At 36.7% G+C, this 22,252-nt stretch overlaps 1 protein-coding gene across 1 annotated transcript in view; it reads left to right on the top strand.

Annotated features, from left to right (window-relative positions):
* ABCB5 (ATP-binding cassette, sub-family B (MDR/TAP), member 5) overlaps window positions 1-22,252 on the top strand; it is a 135,227-nt gene that overhangs the window by 44,380 nt on the left and 68,595 nt on the right. The window contains exons 14-15 of the mRNA XM_011944166.1: window positions 11,585-11,746; window positions 16,076-16,216. Coding sequence (XP_011799556.1) covers window positions 11,585-11,746; window positions 16,076-16,216 — 303 coding nt within the window. The remainder of the gene's footprint in view (window positions 1-11,584; window positions 11,747-16,075; window positions 16,217-22,252) is intronic.

Consider the following 22,252-nt stretch of genomic DNA (forward strand, 5'->3'; position numbering starts at 1 on the left):
GCTGTAGGCAAGTCCCAGGTCTCCAAGACCCACAATAGAATTCAAACTTGAACTGTGAAAGAGAGGAGTGGTATCAGCATAGGCTGAATATCTTACCTCTAAAAAGGAAGACAAATCAGACGAACCCAAATTGAGATATTCTACAAAACATCTAACCAGTATTCTTTAAAACTATCAAGTTCATCAAAAACAAGGACAACCTGAGACACTGTAACAGCCAAAAGGAGCCTAAGGAAACATGATGATGAAATGTATTGAGATATTCAGGGGTGGGGATCCTAGAACAGAAAAAGAGCATGAGTTGAAAATTAGAGAAATCTGAATAAAATATGGAGTTTAGATATCATGATGTGTCAGTAGTGGTTCAGTAGTTGTGGCAAATGCATCATAGAAATGTAAGATGTTGGAACTGGGGGATATTGTGTGCAGGGTACATGGAAGCTTCCTGCACTATCTTTGCAATTTTTTGGTAAGTCTAAAACTATTGTTAAAAAAAAAAAAAGAGAGAAAAAAAGAAAAAAAAAAGGTTGGCGATAACAGCACTACATCATGGAGCACACATCACTCCGATGAGCCCCAAATCCAACTGAGGCAACCTTCTGGAAGGCAGTGAGTGGGAACTCACTGTTTATTAAAAAAAAAAAAAAACTACTCATATTTTTAACCAATTTTGTTATACCATTCATAAGGGTGTGCTGTATAAGTGAGGCTTAGAATTACCACACCAAAGTAAACGGGAGACTGAGAAAAACAAGAAGCAAGCTGACCGGGTGCGGTGGCTCTCACTTGTAATCCCAGCACTTTGGGAGGCGGAGGTGGGCAGATCACCTGAGGTCGGGAGTTTGAGACCAGCCTGACCAACATGGAGAAACCCTGTCTCTACTAAAAATACAAAATTAGCCGGGCGTGGTGGCACATGCCTGTAATCCCAGCTACTCGGAAGGCTGAGGCAGGAGAATCGCTTGAACCCAGGAGGAGGAGGTTGCCATGAGCCCAGATCGCACCATTGCACTCCAGCCCAGGCAACAAGAGCGAAACTCCGTCTCAAAAAAAAAAAAAAAGAAAGAAAGAAAGAAAAGAAAAAAAAGAAGCAAGCAATAAAAACCCATTCTCCACGTATCAGTCACTCATTAGTTTAATAAAATATTCATAAACTTGACCATATCAGAAAATAAAGCACTAAGCGTGTTAGTGCTTAGTAGAACTCTCTTCTACTGTAGAGTAGGTTATACCATAAAAATGACCCATAGAGGCCGGGCGCGGTGGCTCACGCCTGTAATCTCAGCACTTTGGGAGGCCGAGGCGGGGGATCACGAGGTCAGGAGATCGAGACCATCCTGGCTAACACGGTGAAACCCCGTCTCTACTAAAAATACAAAAAATTAGCCGGGCGCTGTGGTGGGCGCCTGTAGTCTCAGCTACTCCAGAGGCTGAGGCAGGAGAATGGCGTGAACCCGGGAGGCGGAGGTTGTAGTGAGCGGAGATTGCGCCACTGCACTCCAGCCTGGGTGACAGAGCGAGAGACTCCGTCTCAAAAGAAAAAAAAAAAATGACCCATAGAAACTTACATATGCTTACAAGTAATTTCCAGTTAAAAATATTATTATGCGTCCATTATCAGATCTTGATGAAGTTAAGAAAAATAAATCTTCCTGTCTAGAACCCTATATCACAGTTGTCCCCAATCCACTTTGTCATTGTTTTTGCAGGGCATTCATTAAAATGTCTCAGTCTCATTCAGGATTCCTGCAGAACTTTAGAATGACCAACTGGGCTGCTGAATATATTTGCTTCTTTTGTTTGACTTTGACTTTTGTTTTTAACAGGTTTTTTGAGGTTTCATTGATATATAAAAAACTACATATTAAAACATATGATTGGAAAAATTTTGGCATATATGTACACCACAACCAAGATAGTCAGCCACATTTTTCACATGACTTTTGTAACCATTTCATCCTGACCCTCTCCAGCCCTCCTCCCCTGACCCTTGGCAACCACTGATTTGCTTACTGTCACTGGAGATTAGTTTGTATTTTCTAGAACTTTATATAAAGGGAGCAATACCACATGTATTCTGTTAGGTCTGGCTTCTTTCATTCAGCATAATTATTTTGAGACTCATCCATTTGTAGAATGCATCAATTGTTTGTTTTTATTGATAAATGGCATTCTATTTGTGACTATGCCACATTTTAAACTAATTGGTATGGATGCTCATTTGAATTATTGGGTTTGTTTTCAGTTTTGGGATATTACAGATAAAGCTGTTCTAAACATTCATATGCGAGTCTTTGTATAGACATGTACTTTTATTTCTCTTGAGTAAATACCTGGGTTTTAAATGACTGAATTTTATGGTAGGTATACTTTTTACTTTTTAGTTACGTGTCACACTGTTTTTCTTTTACATTTCTACAAGAAATATATTAAAATTCCAGCTACTCCATAACTTGTCCACACTTTGTATGGTCATTTATTTTAATTTCAGCCATCTGAAGAAATGTGTAGTAGTATCCCATTGTCATTTTAATTTGCATTATCCTGATGACTGATGATGTTAAGCATTTTTATGTGCTTATTACCCGTCCATATTTTTTTCTTTGTTAAAGTGTCTGTTCAAATCTTTAGCCCATTTTATATTGAGTTGTTTGTTTTCTTATTACTGGGTTTTGAGAATTCTTTATATTCCTGGATACAAGTATTTTATCAAATATAGGATTAGAAAATATTTCTCCCCATTCTAGGGCTTGGCTTTCTATTGTCTTAAGTGTGTCTTCCAAAGGCCAGGAGTTTTTAATTTTGATGTTTAATTTAGTAGGTTTTTTTTTTTTACAAATCAAGGTTTTGTTGTCATATTTAAGAAATCTTTGAACAACACACACCGGGGCCTGTCAGCAGGATGAGGGGAGGGAGAGCATCAGGACAAATAGCTAATGAGTGTGGGGCTTAATACCCAAGTGACAGGTTGATAGGTGCAGCAAACCACCATGGCACACATTTATCTATGTAACAAACCTGCACGTTCTGCACATGTATCCAGGAACTTAAAGTAAAATAAAATTCTAAAAGAAAGAAAGAAATATTTGCCGAATTTAAGGTCACAAAGACTTTCCTCTGTTTTCTTTTGAAGGTATTATAGTTTTAGTTTTTACATTTTGAGTTAATTATTATATGTGATGTAAGGTACAGTTTAAGATTCCTTCTTTTTTCTTTTTTTTCTTTTTTTTTTTTTGCATATAGACTTCTAGTTGGTCCTGTACCATTTGTTGAAAAAATTATCTTTTCTACACTGATTTTTCTTTGCACCTTTGTAAAAAATCAGTTGTTCATATATGTGTGTCTTTCTCCAGACTGTTGACTCAGTTGTGTCATATTGATGTATTTGTCTGTCTTTGAGTTTATTCTTCTTTTTTGTATTTAATTGGTTTCTGCTTTGATTTTTGTTTCCTTTCTTCTGTTTTGTTCTTTTTTTGAGTTTAACTTGCCCTTCTTTTTCTTGTTTCTTAAGTTACATATGAAGTAATTTACTTGAAAAATTTTATTTGGTTTCAATATTGGAGTATTTTCCAGAGATTTTTTCTGTATTGATTTTTATTTAATTGCATTACAGTCAGGGAATATTCATGTATGACTTGAATACAAGGAAGTTTATTAGGACTTGTTTTATGGCACAGATTATGGTCTCTCTTCGTAAATGTTTTGTGTACACTTGAAAAGAATGTGCATTTTGCTATTGTTGGATAAAGTGTTCTATAAATATCAATTGTGTTGAGTTGGTGGATAGTATTATTCAACTCTTGTCCTTATGGTCTACTTGTTCTGTCAGTTACTGAGAGAAGGGTATTTAATTCTTCAACTATTATTGTAACTTTTAGATTTATTCTTGTAATTGTATATATTTTGGTGTCATGTATTTTAGAGCTGTGTTATTAGGCACACAAATATTTAGGATTGTTATGTTCTCTTGATAAATTGAGCCCTTTTTCGTTAGGAAATAAACTTATTTACTCTGGTTATATCCTTTTCACTTTAATCTGCTTTATCTAATATTAACATAGCCACTCTTATTTTTCTTTCACTCTGTGTTAGCATGGTATGCGTTTTTTATCCTTTTAGCCTTAACCTCTTTGTTTCTTTATACTTAAAATGTGTTTCTGATAGATGACACATAGTGAGGCCTTGCTTTTGTATTCAAACTGAAAATCTCTGACTTTTAATTGGAGTGTTTAGACCATTTACAGTTAATCTGATGATTGATATTAATATTATTAAATTAAATCAACCACTTTGCTACTTGTTTTCTTTTTTCCACCGATTCTTGGTTTCTGGTTTACTCATTTCTGTCTTCATTTGGATTAAGTGAGTACTTTTTATGATTTTGTTTTATCTCTTTTGTGAGCTTATTTATATAACTCTTTAATATTTCAGTGATGGCTTTAGAGATTATAGTGTACACACTTAAATTATGACAATCTACCTTCTAGTGATATTATATCATTTCATGTGTAGCATAAAAGCATGCATTAGCATACTTCCATTTCTCCCTTTTTGGCCTTTAAGCTATTGTGATTAGACATCTTACTTTGACATGTTATAAACTCCATCCCACATTGTAAATTTTAAAATCAATCATTAGTTTTTTAAAAAATTCAAATAGGTAATAAGAAAAAGTTACATTTTTCTCCATGCCCCATGGAGTTACAATTTCTAGTGTTCTTCATTCTTTTGTGTATATCCATATTTCCACTGGCATCAATTCCTTTTACCTGAAACTTTTAATGTGGCACAGTTCCACTACTGATGAATAATTTCAGCTGTGTATGTCTTTGTTTCAACTTTAGTTTTTGAAAAATTTATTTCCTTGATATAGAGTTTTAGCCTGAAAGTTGTAGGATTTTTTTTCTTTCAATATCTTAAAGATGTTGTTCACTGTCTCCTTTCTTGCACTTTTTTCTGAGGAGAAATCTGTCATGTTTATGTTTGTTCCTGTATATGTAATGATTAAAGTTAAGTTGCTATCAGCTTAAAGTAGACTGTCATAAATATAAGGTTTTTATGTAAGCTTTATGGTATACAAACAAACAAAAGTACCTAGAGTACCTCTTACCACTTGCATTCAACAAAGTCCTGAAGTTCTTAGCCTGCGCAATTAGGCAAGAAAAATAAAAAAGAAGTGTAAAATAAGAAAAAAAAAAGTAAGCAGATTATATGATCTTAAAATTTGAAAACTCTAAAGATTACACAGGCAGTCACACATACACACACAAACTGTTAGCACTAATAAATGAATTCAGATGAATTCAGTAAGGCTGCAGGGTACAAAATCAACATACAAAAATTAGTTGCATTTCTGTTAACAACAAATCATCTGAAACTAAGAAAACATCCCATTTGCAACAGCATCAAAAGAATAAAATACTTAGAAATAAACTTAAGAAGGTAAAATACTTGTACATTGAAAACTATAATCATTGATGAAAAATTAGAGAAGATACCAATAAAATACATCTCATGATCCTGGATTGGAAGACTTGATACTGTTAAATGTCAATACTACCCAAAGCAATCTACAGATTTAGTATACAGATTTTGATTTAATACAATCAAAATCCCAATGGCATGTTTTACAGAAATAAAGAACTCATCCTAAAATTAATAAGAAACCACAAAAGATACCAAATATCCAAAGCAATCTTTAGAAGAAAAACAAAGCTGAAGGCATCACACTTCCTAATTTCAAAATACATTACAAAGTTATAGTAATTAAAACAGTATAGCACTTGCCTAAAATTAAACATAGAGGCTAATGGGACAGAATAGAAAGCCCAGAAATAAATGTATGCAAAATGATCGACTGACTTTTGACAAGGGTGCAAAGAGTACACAATGGGGAAAGATGGCCTATTCAACAAGTGATGTTGGGAAATTTGGATGTCCACATGCAAAAGAATGGAAACTGGACTTTTATCTACACCATACACAAAATCCAACTCAAAATAGGTTAAACATATCAATATAAGAAACTGTAAAACTTAAACTGAAACTGTAAAACTTAGAAGTAAACATGGGGGAAAGCTTAATGACACTAAGTTTGACAATTATTTCTTGGATATGAGGCCAAAAACACAAACAACAAAAGCAAAATTAGATAAGTAGGACTACATCAAACAAAAGCATCACAAAGGAAATAATCAACAGAACAAAAAGGTAGACTACAAAAAAGAAAAAAAAATTGGAAACCATATACCTGGTAAGAAATTAATATCTAAAATATATAAGGAACTCCTATAACTCAATAGTAAAAAACAAAAATAAAGAACAAATAACCTGATTTAAAAATAGGCAAAGAAGTTGAAAAGGCATTTCTCCAAAAAACACATACAAATGGCCAACAAGTATATGAAAAGATTCTTGACATCACTAGTTATCAGGGAAATGTAACTCAATACCACAATGAGATATCTCCTCACACCTATTAGGATGACTATTGTTAAAAAAAAAAAGATAAGTGTTGGTGAGGATGTGGAAAAATTCAAACCCTTGTGTATTACTGATGGGAAAGTAAAAAGTTGCAGTCTCTATGGAAAACAGTATGGAGGTTCCAGAAATAATTAAAGATAGAATTACCATTTGACCCAGCAATTCTACTACACACACACACACACACACACACACACATGTGTATATATATACACACATTAATTCCAATAATTTGGATATATTAATATATATTCAAAAGAATTAAAGTCAGTTTCTCAAAGAGGTATATGCACTCCCATGCTCATTGCATCATTATTTATAACAGCCAAGATATGGAAACAACTTAAATATTTATTGACACATTAACAAATAAAGAAAAATATGATACCTACACAAGGAAATATTCATAAGACTTAAAAAAGGAGGAAGTCCATATGGAACAACGTGGATGAATCTGAATGACATTATGCTAAGTGAAATAAGCCAGTCACAGAAGGACTAATACTGTGTGATTCCTCTTAAATGAGGTATCTAAAACAGTCAAACTTGTAGATGCAGACAATACGATGGTGGCTGCTGGGGACTGAGGAGAGAGACATACAGGGAGTTGCTGTTCAGTGGGAATAAAATTTTATGTATGTAAGATGAATGAGTTCTAGAGATTAACACTACAACATTGTGCCTATAGTTGGCAATATTGTATTGTGCACTCAAAATTTTAAGAAGATAGATCTCATGTGAAGTGTTCTTACCACAAAAATATTAATCTGCTCAATAACTCTAAAATAGAGGTGGTAAAATTTTCCCTATTATCAAATGAAAAATATAAGACTTAGGGGGGTAAAAAACTTAGACGTCTAAGTCCTCCAAGCCAGAAATTGGCAGAAACAAGATCCAAACCCAGGATTTGCAACTCCAGAAAACACAAATGGTGAAATTATTGAATACCAGATTTGCCATTATAAAAGTCATACACTGTAATCTATATATTTGCCATTTTGTAGTTAATTACCATGTAATATAGTAATTATTATTAGTTACATCCATCATGATATTTGTCAGATTAACTGTATTACGAGTTTTTATTAAGACAGTGTGGACTTCATTCCTATATCATTAGTCTTCTTAGTCTGTTGTTCATAAAGCTTTCTCAGCTATTCATGCAGTGTGATAACTTGCTTTTAAATTAAAAAAATAAAGGGAAATTTGATCCCAGTCATATTATCTCAGTACATTCTTTTAGAAAAGAGCTCTGAAACACAGGTAGGGTTGCTATAGGGGAGCGTAACTGTCCTTTCTACCTACTTTTTGTGACAAGAGATGGGGATTAAGGATACAGATTTAGAAACTGAATAATAATTATCGTCCTATTTTTAGTATCAGACTAAAAATCAGTTATCAAAGCCCTGACATCTCTCCTGACTTGGATAGATGTTTAACCATCAAAAAATACTGCCCTTTGCCAGTAATCCCAGCACTTTGGCAGGCCAAGGCAGGTGGATCACCTGAGGTCAGGAGTTCAAGAACAGCCTGGCCAGCATGGCAAGACCCTGTCTCTACTAAAAATACAAAAATTAGCTGGGTGTGGTGGTACACGCCTGTAATCCCAGCTAATCGGGAGGCTGAGGCAGGAGAATCACTTGAACCTGGGAGGCGGAGGTTGCAGTGAGCCGAGATCATGCCACTGCACTCCAGCCTGCGTGACAGAGAGAGACTCCATCTCAAAAATTAATTAATTAATTAATTAATTAAATTTTTAAAAAGTACCCTTTCCCCCTCTTTCTACCTAGTCCCGCTCTTTAAATGACTCTCTTAATATCTACACGTGGGAAAAAACCAGCTGAAGTCGGCTCACATTGAACCCTTTCTACCTCTGTCAGTGGTCAAGGTCAGCTACGTAGTTTGTGGGGTCCAGCACAAAATGAAAATGTGGAGCCTCTTATTCAAAAACTATTAAGAACTCCAGAATGACAGCAGCAGAGCATTAAACCAAGAGTCACACCCTTCTAAAGCTTTCTTACTTGTAAACAAAAGTGCAATACATGTACACTAAATAAAATTGGGGAAATTGAGATGAGAAAAATACAATCCATAGGCCCAATAACTAAGAACAGGCACTATTAGGATATTGATAGATTTCTATATAGGTGTCTTTTTATGGGTAATTTTTTTAAAACATAGTTATAATAGGATATGTATTTTTCCTGCATTTTTACAGGTAGCATTATATCATACATCTTTTCCACATTATCATTTAATCTTAATAACCAATGTTTTGAGAGGTTCCCTTCTCTTATAGATTTGGAAAAAAGTTTGAAAGAAATTATCACCTGCTTAATCAAGTTTATCTATTGCAATGAAGAGACCTTGTGGAGAGAAGAGGGAAAACCACACCAGGTTTTAGTACCAGACCTTCCAGTGACTGAGAGGCCCTGAACAAGGTTCTTAACTTTCTGAGTTCCACTTTCCTGCTCTATAACAGATAAGAATCAGAAAAGTAAATAGCAGTAACACAGTAAGAATATGAATAGTAACACTGTTAGCTGTCAATTGTTGATTCCCTGGCAAATTTGTAGTGCCAGAAGTGTCAGTTATTGTGCTAGACATTTACAAAAAAAAAAAAAAACAAAACACATTACCTCAAGAATAGTCCACAAAATCTTTCAGAGGAAGAATAAGCTGGAAGAGGTAAACTAATGGTTTTCAATACCTGTTTTAAGTCTATAGTAGTTAAGACAGGATAGCATTGGTGCAGTGACAGACAAGCTGAACAGCAGAATAGCAAGTAGAATACAAAAACAGACACAAAACAATTGTCACCTGATTTATGGTAAAGGCAGTTCTGAAGTATAGAGGGAAATGATGGTCTTCAAAATATGCTGTTGGGACACTTGGTTAACTATATGGGGAAAATCTACATTGACTCCTACTTGGCATCACACACAAAAACTAATTCCAGGTGCTATACATCATATCCAAATATGAAAGGCAAATGATAAAGATTGTAAGGTAAAACATAGAAAAACATCTGTGTGACCTTGGAGTAAAGATTTCTTAAAAGTACACAAAAAGCACAAATTGTAAAAGAAAAAAATTGATAAATTGGACTTCATTAAAATTTTGAAATTCTGTTCATGAAAAGACACCATTAAGAGAGTGAAAAGAAAGCCAAGTACAGTGGCTCACACCTGTAATCCCAGCACTTTCTGAGGCTGAGGTGGATGGATTACCTGAGATCAGGAGTTCAAGACCAGCCTGGCTAACATGGTGAAACCCCGTCTCTACTAAAAATACAAAACATTAGCTGGGTGTGGTGGCGGGTGCCTGTAATGCCAGCTACTCTGGAGGCTGAGGAGAGAATTGCTTGAACCTGGTACATAGCGGTTGCAGTGAGCTGAGATCATGCCATTGTACTCCCGCCTGGGCAACAAGAGCTAAACTCTGTCTCAAAAAAAAAAAAAAACAGAGAGGGAGAGAGAAAGAGAGAGAGTGAAAAGACAATCACATAAAGAGAAACTTGCATTGTAATACATGGTATTCAACAAAGTTCTCACATCTACAGTATATAAACAACTCATGAAAATTAAAAATAAAAATACAGTTCTAACAGAAAAATGAGAAAAAATGTGGACAATTCACAAGAGAGAATATCTAAATTGTCACTAATCATTTGAAAAGTTGTTCAACTTTATTAGTCATCGGGAAAATGCCAATAAAAGTCACAATATGATAGTTCTCACCCATCAGACAGAAAGAACCAAGTCTTAGAAGATAGAGCAACCATGACCCTCTTGTACTACTGGGGGGTTTATAAAATAGGGCAACCACTTGGAAAATCTATTTGGCAGAATCTAAGGAAGCAGAGCATATACACACTTTATGACTCAGCAATTCCTCTCCTAGGTATAACACTAGAATTGTGTACATATGTTCATCAAATAAACATTTATGGCAACATAGTAGGGGGAAAAAAAATTAAAAACGATCTAAATGCCAAACAGGAACAGAATGGATAAATAAGTTGTGGTATAGTCACACAATAGACCACTGTGTGGCAATAAGAATAAATTATCTGCAACTCTATACAACCAAATGGATGAATCTCAAAAACATAATGTTGAGTGAAAAGATCCAGACACGGAAGAGTATACAATGCATAATCTCATTTATATAAATTACCAGAAAATCAAAACAAGTTCTGCTGTTAGAAATTGGGATAGTGGTGACCCTTGGTATAGGTGAGTGTTAAGAATGACTTGAAAAGAGCATAAGATGGACTTGTAGGTGCTGGTAATGATGGGATTCTTGACCTGGATACTATGATAGGTGTGTATTCCATCTGAAATGCACTGATCTGTATGTACCCTTATGTGCACTTTTCCATATATTAATGATACTTGTAAAAAAGTTAAAAATATATATTACTTTGAATTTGTACCCAAATAGTTAAGTCATATCCCAATTTTAAAGATGAAAACAATTAACTTTCTGACTTTCTTTTCATTCTAATTTCTATTGGTCTTCTATTAAAGTTTCCAAATTTCTGTATCCAAGGATAAGATACTTTAATATTTACAATGATACTCCAACAAAGATTCCTTCCTTCCTTCCTTCCTTCCTTCCTTCCTTCCTTCCTTCCTTCCTTCCTTCCTTCTTCCTTTCCTTTCCTTTCCTTTTCTCTTCTCTTTTCTTTTCTTTTCTTTTTTTTCTTTTCTTCTCTTTTTTTTCTTTTCTTTCTTTTGATGGAGTTTCACTCTTGTTGCCCAGGTTGGGGTGAAATGGCATGATCTCGGCTCACTGCAACCTCTGCCTCCTAGGTTCAAGCGATTCTCCTGCCTCAGCCTTCCAAGTAGCTGAGATTACAGGTGCCCACCACCAAGACTGGATAATTTTTGTATTTTTAGTAGAGGCGGGGTTTTACCATGTTGGCCAGGCTGATCTCTAACTCCTGACCTCAGGTGATCCACCCTCCTCAGCCTCCCAAAGTGCTGGGATTAGAGGCATGAGCCACTGTGCCAAGTCAACAAAGATTTCTTAAATAGTGCAAAGGATGTTATTTCTACTAATATCATATTTGTTTTCTATGCTTTTTATTCTGTAGGCAAGCAAAGGTCGGACTACAATCGTGGTAGCACACCGACTTTCTACTATTCGAAGTGCAGATTTGATTGTGACCATAAAGGATGGAATGGTGGCAGAAAAAGGAGCACATGCTGAACTAATGGCAAAACGAGGTCTATATTATTCACTTGTGATGTCACAGGTAATGCTTATGTGACATAATGCTATGTTAGCAGGGTTTATTTTTAACGTTTCAGAGATCATACCACACTAGAAAACAATAGTTGCAAATTATAATCTTAAATTTCAAAAAGCAACCAAGGTTTATAGTTCCTCAGTAAAGAAATTGAGTTTCAAATCCTCAGTGTTGTGCTAAATAATATGCTGAAAGTTGAAGAAGTAACGGGTACCTGGTACCTAATATCTGCCAGGCACACTCCAAATAGGCTTCAAAACTTGTATGTGGCCAGGCAGGGTGGCCCACACCTGTAATCCCAGCAATTTGGGAGGCCTAGGAGGGCAGACCACGAGGTCAGGAAATCGAGATCATCCTGGCCAACATGGTGAAACCTCGTCTCTACAAAAAATACAAAAATTAGCTGGGTGTGGTGGCACGTGCCTGCAATCCCAGCTACTCGGGAGGCTGAGGCAAGCGAATTGCTTGAACCAGGGAGTCAGAGGTTGCAGTGAGCTGTGATTGCACCACTGCACTCCAGCCTGCCAACAGAGCAAGACTCCATCTCAAAAAAACAAACAAACAAAAACTTGTATGTGGCAGATACTGTGATCTTTGGCTAGAACACAAAGAAATATAACACACAGTCCTTATTCAAAGGCTTAAAACTTAGCTACAGAGGCAAATTGCAAAACTGTGCCTATAGATATTATTAGTTGTAAAAAGAAAAAACAAGATTGATGCGGAGAGACAGAGCTATATTACCCACAAAAGGTTGCATGGAAGAGGTCTTTAAGGTTGAAAGATGGGAGTTGGGGGTGAACCTGAAGGATAAATTCAGGTAGGCAGAACAACAGCATAGAAACAAGCAGGAACTTGGTGTGCGACTGAAACAAAAAGGAGGACAGCTTTCCTTAAGTACTTGTGAGTGTTGGGGGGTATAATGGAAAAGAGTTCGATAATGAACGTCAGATCATGGAAGTTCTTAAAAGCCAGGCAAAAGAGTTGAGACTTAATTTGTGTAGGAAGCACCTAAGACAATGCCTGGCACACAGTGGGCACTCAATAAACATTTGCTGAATGAAGGGATGCACACATAAAACCTTACTGTGTGTGCTACCACATCACCACCGACGGACCAGAAAGCTCATATTGGGCAATCAAGCGGGGGCATGATGATGCTAAAGGCACACAGCAAATTCCCCTTCTTTGGGATCCATACTTGTGCGTGTCATGGATCCACCCTACTGGATTTCACATAACTTTCTCATTAGGATACATTAATATAGGTCATGGGAATTAGGCTATAGCTCTCTTCTTTGTTCTAGCCTGGCTTTCTTCTCTTGACCTGGAAGGCAGCCTTTTTTGAAGGGCTCTTCTACAGATAACTGATTTCAACCCTTTCTGGTCTTCTTCAACTTTCTAATAATATCTTTGATGTCAATATTATTATTTTATAAATTAGGAAATTTAGAAAGTTATGAGCCCCCATCTCTTCATCAAGTTTATAACTTCAAATTTCAAACCCTAGCTTTCTCCAACTGTGCTAAAATGAAATATTTCTGAACATATCCTAAGAAGCAATACAGTAAAATATATTTGAAAATGTAGTTTTTGTTGAAAAACTGTCTGATGCTGATTTTATTTCATATTAGTTCATATTTTGTGTTTCAAAAATAAAAGTGAGGTGTTATTTGATAACTGAATTTTTATTCCACAATAGACTTAATAATTTATGAAGGTTAATATTTTGAAACTAATATGGGTTGCAATAAAAGGAAATAACTGGTTGAGTTAACCCTATTTTGAGATTTTTTAAAAACTATTAATACTAGTATAGTCAGTTCTTTCTTTGGAGTAGTACATCTTTATTTTTTATTGTGATTAAACTAAAACTCCATTATTGTGTCTTAAGTTAAAGGCTTTCACATTGTATAAAAAGCAAAAGCGGTGTGTTTGTGGGACGAATGTGTAAAAATTTTAAATACCTTATTTAAAATGGATTAGTATTCTCTGATTACCTAAAATGATGTCCAATCAGATACAACAACACCATTTTAAATATTAATAATAAATATAATATTCTAAGCATTGTACAGTAAATGTAACATACATAATATCTGCACAAACAAGTAACTCACTTTTAAAGATCTGCACATACTTATTTGCCAATATTGACTGTGGAATCAAAATTAATCAATTTTGATAATTCATGATTGTCACAAATATCACAGTTAATGCTGCTAAAATAATCCTGAGAAGCAGTACAGCAAAGTGCTTAAGATGATGAGCTCTGTGTTCACTGCAAATTGACTCCACCAGTTAACAGTTTTAGGTCCTTGAGCAAGTTATTTAAATTCTCAGTGCATCAATTTCCCAATCTCTAAGAAGAAGGAAATAGTAATAACCTATTAATAAATTATTGTGGGTATTAAACAGGCTCAATCATATAAAGTACTAAGAATTATTGTTAATGTAATAAATTTTATTATGTTATTGACATTAACATTATTTGATCAAACTTTTTAGAAAAGTTCAAACTATAGAGATTAATATTATAATTATTTACCTAGACTGTCCATGATTATATACATGTATATTGCTTTAGTGGATTTCTATGTGAAAATGAAATATAAACACACATATCAAAATGTGTATTTTTGATACACATATACACAGAGATATACACATATCAAAGCTTATTGTCACCATTATTTTGTCCAGAGACCTTCTCAGGAAAAGAAATTTTCTTTGACTTACTAAAGCACCTTTTCAGAAAATGTATTATGAGGAGAGGTCAAAGTTTTATTTTAAACTTGCCACAAAGTGAGTAACTCCTGAAGGCAGGGGAGAAAAGCCAAACAAGGCAGGACATGATGGCTAGTTCCTGTAATCCCAGCTACTTGAAAGGCTGAGGCAGAAGGACTGCTTGAGCTAAGGAGTTTAACATTAGTTTGGGCAACACAGTAAGACCTACTCTTTAAATAAGTAAATAAATAATAAAAACAAAAAATAAAACATTTCAAAGCCATATAAAATATTTCTTTCACGGCAGAGACATTTACAGGAAAAAAAAAAGAGAAAATGATAGCAAAAAGAAATGCCTGATTAAAGATGTTTGGATAGTCTAGGGCTGGTTAAAGTTCATTATCTCTTTAAATGACTGATTAACAGTTGTTAAGCTTGTCAAAGAATCACAGTGTCCCTGGAAAGTCTTCCATGTGCGCATTCTCCTTGTGCATCTAAGTTGACCTACATTTTCCATCTCTTCCCCACGCTAACCGGACCTGCTAGCAACTAGGTTGGCTTCTCATTTCTCTTGTCCTCCTCCTCCCACCTCCTCCTGGGAAAGTCACAGATTTACTCATACCACATTCAAATGAACAGAGAATCTGTAGCTCCTTTATTTCACTAAAGTGGTCTCATGAGTATCAAGAAAAATAAAAACTAGACCTAGAGCAATTTGATTTTGAACTTGGTTCTATCCTATAATGTACCAATAAGCAGTTTCTTTAAAGTTAAAAATGTTTATTTCGAGACCCAGTCTTGCTGTCACCCAGGCTGGAGTGTAGTGGTGCAATCTCGGTTCACTGCAGCCTCCACCTCCCAAGTTCAAGCCTCAGCCTCAGCCTCCTGAGTAGCTGGGATCACAGGCACGCACCACCACACCCAACTAATTTTTTGTATTTTTAGTAGAGACAGGGTGTTATATGTTGGCCAGGCTGGTCTGAAACTCATGGCCTGAAGTGATCCACACGTCTCGGTTTCCCAAAGTGCTGCGATTACATGGGTGACCACTGTGCCTGGCCTTTAAGGTTAATTTGATTGCTTTGGAATTTCTTATTGTAGAGGAGCAGGCCATATTAGTTCTGTGTTTTCTTCACAGTTCAGGATGGGTAGCAGGGGCAGGCCTGGAAAGCATGATTGTCTCCCGAGGTCTCTCTCAGGCCCAGTCTCACACATAAAAGTACCCAACTAAATACTACAAATTTATAAGCCCCAGAAATGGCTAGGAAGAAAGCATCAGAAACAGTATCTGCTGTCTCAAAAAGCTCCTCTTACTAAGATCTCTCCTTGTTAGTGATATAATTGTTTCGATTAAGGCATTGTTTTCTGCAGGTGATAATACAGGTCCTTGGAAAAGAAAGGACAATGAGCTATTGTTAGTCACTAACATTTTAGTATGAGATAGACTTATCAGCTCTCTCAAGCCTGAAAGCTGTTCAGCAAGAACTACATTAGAATATGCCACTTTCAATAGCAAAGGCGATAACAGCTTTAAAGAGATGCTTAATAAGATTTCCTTGAATTTTTAAGGCATTCTTATAACGATAACCTGTATATTCTTCCTGTAAGGATATTAAAAACGCTGATGAACAGATGGAGTCAATGACATATTCTACTGAAAGGAAGACCGACTCACTTCCTCTGTGCTCTGTGAATAGCATCAAGTCAGACTTCACTGACAAGGCCGAGGAATCCATCCAATCTAAAGAGGTAATGGCTCAGCAATCAACCAGTTTTTCCTACATGTTTTCTAATTTTGATTTAATCCTTGTAAAATTTAAAATTTATTTATAGGAAAATATTACTGCAGCACTAAGCTCACAAAACATGTCTTTCCCAAACTTCGCTCTAGCATCGGTGTGACACTCTAGGTAAGTCTGTCTTAAAAGGCTGCCTTTGTATCAGAGGTCCTTCTTTACCAGGGGGAAAAAAAAAATCTCATGAGACTGTTAGATGATGTTTCTCCTATGAAGCAAACCATGGGTTAAAACAATGCCTTGGCAAATGTGATGGAGATACTAATGGTGATGCCCAAGATTAACTTGAGTCAGATCAGAGGCATAAATGCATGCCACTCCCAGAATGCAGATAGGCCCAGCATGTACACGACCCAGGTTTGCAGTCCCAGGGCACAATTTGAGAAGCCTTGCTCACTGGGGTGGGAGTATTTGTTCCCATGCTTACTGTGCCCACTCCTACCCCCACACCCCCAGGCTCTGCCCGAGCCCCACATCACCTGCTTTGACTCTCCTTCCGTTGATACCCCTCATATCTCCCTGCAGTTCCCATCTGCAACTGAATTCTCACTTCTCTGTCTCAATTCCACCTTCCTTCTCTTAACATGCCCGACACCTGCTTTGAGCCTCCATCCCACACCCTGAACATTCTCTGCAGCACCCTTTTACAAAACACCCTTCCATCTTAATCTCACCTTAACCCATGCTTCTCCCAGCCTCCCAATTCACTGAGCTCCAGCCCTCTTTCCACCCTAGTCGATCTTTGCTAGCCCCTGGTGCTCTGTAACCTTGCATGCCTTGAAATCCCTCACCCTTGCCCTGTCTCAGCTTCAGTCCCCTAACCTCCAGCATCCATACCATCCCATACGTATCCTTGGCCCATTATTTCCTCCCAAACTAGAGTTTCCTTCTTCTCCTTGGGACTAACAGAGACCTGAGATTGAATCGCCTCTTAGCTGTTCTCGCCATCTTCATGCCCACTTTCCTTGGTCTCACCTGTCAATTATCTGCCTGAAGCCCCTGGATTATCTGTCCCAAAACCCCTCTTGTCCTTCTCTGGTATTGCTAATCTACTGCTTTTAATTTTAGCTAAACTCTTTCCTTTTAGGTATGTAGTCCTCTATAGCATTTATACTTAGACATTTTTCCTTTTCTGCTAATTTTATTTCTAAGTCCATCTAAATAAATAAGCATGCAAAGAAAAATAATGGTATAGATGGTATGCCATATGGCAAATGTATGTTAAGAATATAGTACATGAAAGTTTGTACTGAGACACTAGGCAAGAGTGTAGGAAACACTGTGTTAAAACATCTATTGACAGCTGCTGGACCTGCCTCAGCAACTGCTGAAAACACTATGGAAATCTGCCTCTAAATCTAAAAATACACCATATTTATGAAGTGGATTTTCAAAATCTAAGAAAGATCAAAAACAGAACATTTAAAAAGGAATTTCCAGATTTCTGGACAAAAATGATACAATTGGTTTACAATCTGATACGACTACATGCTCCACACACATGGAAATGATAAAATATAAAATGAGAAAAACCAGTAAGATGTATCTAGGCTCTAAACAGGAGGAATAGCTCTTCACACCAGAACTAGAGCAAAAGCACAAAGTGGTGAGCTGGACGATAGTCACAGACCTGTTCTGAAAAGTAGGCAGAAAAACCTGGTTAGCCAATGCCTGGAGCTAAAGCTTACAAAAATCTGTGAGCCTGGGGAGGCAGGAAACAGATACAGGGTACTACAACCAAGAACCGAAATAAGCTAGGATTGGCTCAATGGCCATATTTTTAAGGGACTCTTTAAGACTGTGGTAATCTAGTGAAAAATAAACAAGGAAGTGAAGAGACTGTAATAATCAATAATGAGCTGGGGACAGTGACATGTCTATAATAATAGCTACAAGAGAGGCTGAGGCAGGAGGATCGCTTAAGCTTAAGAGTTCAAGGCTGCAGTGAGCTATGATCATGCCACTGTACCCCAGCCTGAGCAACAGAGCAAGAACCCATCTCTGAAATAAATAAAAATAAAATAAATAGGCCGAGTGAGTGGTTCACGCTTGTAATCCCAGCACTTTGGGAGGCTGAGGCGAGCAGATTACTTGAGGTCAGGAGTTCGACACCAGCTGACCAACATGGTGAAACCTTGTCTCTACTAAAAATATAAAAAAATAGCTGGGTGTGATGGCACATGCCTGTAATCCCAGCTACTTGAGAGGCTGAGGCAGGAGAATCACTTGAATTGGGGAGGCAGTTTGCAGTGAACCAAGATCACACCACTGCACTCCAGCCTGGGCGACAGAGTGAGACCCTGTCTCAAAAAACAAACTAAAAAACAAAATAAAATAAAATAAACAAAGATCAATAATGAAATGAAAAAGAAATGGAGCAGTATTTTAGAATAGAAAAAAATGGGAGTTCTATTAGTCTATATCCAGTCAGGAAATAGAAAGCACACAATGACAGAGAAAGTTTAGTATAATGAATCATTAAGAGGGGATTGTAGTATGGGGAGTTGGGTAATGAAAGTTAAGATACCTCTAAAGAATACAGAAGTAGCAGATAAAAGTAGCAACCACTGCCCCTGGAGTGAAATACAGCACCCATAGAAGATCCCTTTCTTCTCTCCAGCAAGGCAGAGAGTCAGATCTCAATGGAAAGGGCACAGTTATGGCTCACTGGATGGCAGAGAAGTTGCTGTGGTACCTTACTGGTGGGGCTTGCTGGAAATCTGCCCTCAAGGGTGCCAAGGGAGGCCCTTCACAGGATGGTGCTGAGCTTCAGAACCTGCCAGGTGCTGGGGAAACTGCTGGCCACTGGGCACTATTGGAACAAGAAGCTGGCCAAGGTTGTCATCTGCAGGAGTCTAGGGCAGTTCTGCAAGTGGAAGGGTACAGTCATTAGTGACCTGGCTGAGACCCAGGCCTGTGCTCATACTTATGCCTCCATACCCTAAGCCAAGAGCTGGGGAAAGCAACCGGCGGCCACACAGAAGAAAAAGCTGCACTCTGCAGGCACCTGCCTCTGAAAACCTATGCAGGCAGGGCAGACGAGAAAAAACTCACCCTGCAGGAGCTTTCCCAATGAGCACTAGAAAGAACAGGAAGAAAAATCTCCTCCTGCAATGTCTTTGCTGCACCTTCTACTGACAGAGCTTAACCTCTTGCCCACTGGTAAAAGAGAAATATTTATCGGACAAAAAAGTGCATTTGGATCAGAGAGGCAATAAGTCAGTGACCAGGACAGGGGTGGTAATATTTCAAACAGGGGCACAGCGAGCATGAGGGCCTGGAGTTGGGGGTCACAATGACTAAGGAGGACAGGGGTAGGCAGAAAGGTGTGTGGGACACTCAGGGACTAGATCATGCACGGCCTCTTGGGCCATCATGACAAATTTGGATTCTATTCTTCCTCTAACAAAAAACCTTCAGGAGTTTTTAACCAGTGGTTCATGACCTACAAGGAATTTCTGAATAGACTTCAGAGCCCATCAACCTGAATGAAAAAAAAAATCACAACTTTTTTTCCCCACTAACCCTTGATAGAAATGTAACATCTACTTCGTGAATTTAAGCAACAAGCAACAATAGTATTACCAGCATCTGTGATGTCACCAATGAATATCACAGAAATTTTCATATCACATTACACTTATGGATAACTTAAAATATCTCTACACTCATTACTATTAGTTCTTATGTTATGTTCTAATAAATGAAGCACATTCATAACTGCATCAAAACTTTGGGTTACTTGTTAAGTATTTTGAATACAATGTTTCAATGGGATGGGCTTTCTTGGAGTCCTATGTATCATTTAGTACATTTAAACATTTCTTCAGGGAAGGAGTCCACAGACTTCACCAGTCTTCCAAAGGAGTCCATGAACTAAAACAGGTGAAGCACTGCTGCATTAGAGGGTCTTATTCAGAAGGGCACATGGTCTGATTTACTCCATGTGGCTACAATTTGGAGAACAGTGTGTGGGGGCCAGACTAAGATGAGGGAAAGCAGAACGGAGAGGAGATGATGGTGGCTGAATAATGAACTTGATTGGTCTCACTAAAGCTGTCAGCGGAGAAATAAAATATGGATGGCTAAAAGAGTAGGACACTGGAATGAGACTCAGGACCCGGCACCATTTAGAGTTGGAAAGAAAAAGTCACTAGTGAAAGGATCCTAACAAATGGCTGGCAAAATAAGAGGAAAGCCAGGAGAGTGTGGTATCATAGACACCAAGTAAGAAAAGTGGTACAGAAAAAGGAAGAGATCATTTGTGTTAATTGCCATGAAAATCACATAAAATTAGAGATTTTCACTTTCAACCAAGATAGATTAACAGGAACTAGATTTATTTTCCTGCTTGATACAACTAAGAAACTGAACAAAATATGTGAAATAATGGTTTCTGACATTGGACATCAGGCCAAATAGGATAGTGATCTCTGTGGAAGGAGAAATAAATGAGTTGAAACTTGTCATTAACCCAGTTTAAGGTCTGAGTAGTTTTTTTTTTTTTTGGAGACAGAGTTTCACTCTTGTTGCTCAGGCTAGAGTGCAATGTCGCAATCTCGGCTCGCCGCAACCTCCGCCTCCTGAAACCCAGCAGACTTTGAATTCAGGAGACAGAGCTAAGAGTTGAAGGAGGCCAAAGTTGCCAGAGGTTTCAGAGCAAAGAACTGGAGAGGAGAGAACTTTTCAGAAAGAGAGAAGTCCAAAAATCTGCAGAGGTACTCCCTTGAGTCTTCATCTGACTACTGATCAGTGTATTTATTAAGGAAACTACCAGAGGTAGGGTATATATCTACCAGAAAAGATTAGAAGGAGCAATTCTTAGAACTCACACAGGGCCAGGAAAAGTTCTTATTAAACTAACTAGAGCAGAAAATCTTTAAATTCAAGAGACACTCGGTTAAGTGTTAAGAAAGATATTGCCTCAGAGGGTAAACTAATTAGTCCTAGACTAAACTCTGCACTAAACCTAACTAACAAATTCTAATAGCAAGCCTCAAAAGGATTACACTGTTTCCAAGTAATTTAAATGTGTTCCAGAACAAGACTCAATAACATATGCAATAATTCAAAAATATTTAGTCCCCAAAAGTATAAAATTTACAGTGTCTGGCATCCATTCAAAAATCACCAGGCAAGCAAAAAAGCAGAAAAAAATGTACCCAAAATGAAGAGAAAAATCAATCAATAGAAATAGACCCAGAAATGGCACACTTAGTAGAGTTAGTAGAGACATTAAGCATTTATTATAATTGTATTACATATGTACATATGTCCCCAAAGGAAGTCCAAACCATTGAAGAAATAATGCTTTAAAAATTTGCCAATTTGATGAAAACTTAAAATCCACAGTTTCAAGAAGCTCAATAAATTCTAAGTATAAGAAACATAAGAAATCCTACACCTAGGTATATCATAATCAAACTGCTTAAAACCAGTGTTAAGGAGAAAACTACTAAAGCATCCAGAGAAATTGACACAATATAGATGAGGAAAAAGACAAGAAAGCTACAAACTTCTCATTAGAAACAATGCAAACAAGAAGATAATGGAGCAATATTTTTAAAGCACTGAAAGAAAAAAAACATCTCAAATCAGAATGCTATTTACAGAAAAATGCCTAATAAAAATGAAGGCAAAATTGAGACATTTTCAGAAATAAAAGGTTAAAATAATTCACTACCAGCACACCTATACTACAAGAAATATTAAAGGAAGTCATTTGGGCAGAAGGAAAGTGATACTAGACGGAAATCTGAATATACACAAAGGAATGAAGAGTATCAGTAATAGTAAATACACAAGTTACTATAAAAGAATGGTTTGTATATTTACATTTTTGATATGTTTAAAAGCATATTTATTTTTCAAAGAAAAAAAGAACATTATAGTATGGGGTTTTTTTTAACACAAATATTAGTAAAATGTTTGAAAACATTTGCCAAAACACTGGGAAAAAGAAACTAAAGTATTATATATTTTTTTTTTT

This window comes from Colobus angolensis, unplaced genomic scaffold, assembly GCF_000951035.1.
Source record: "Colobus angolensis palliatus isolate OR3802 unplaced genomic scaffold, Cang.pa_1.0 Scaffold229, whole genome shotgun sequence".
Lineage (NCBI taxonomy): Eukaryota > Metazoa > Chordata > Mammalia > Primates > Cercopithecidae > Colobus > Colobus angolensis.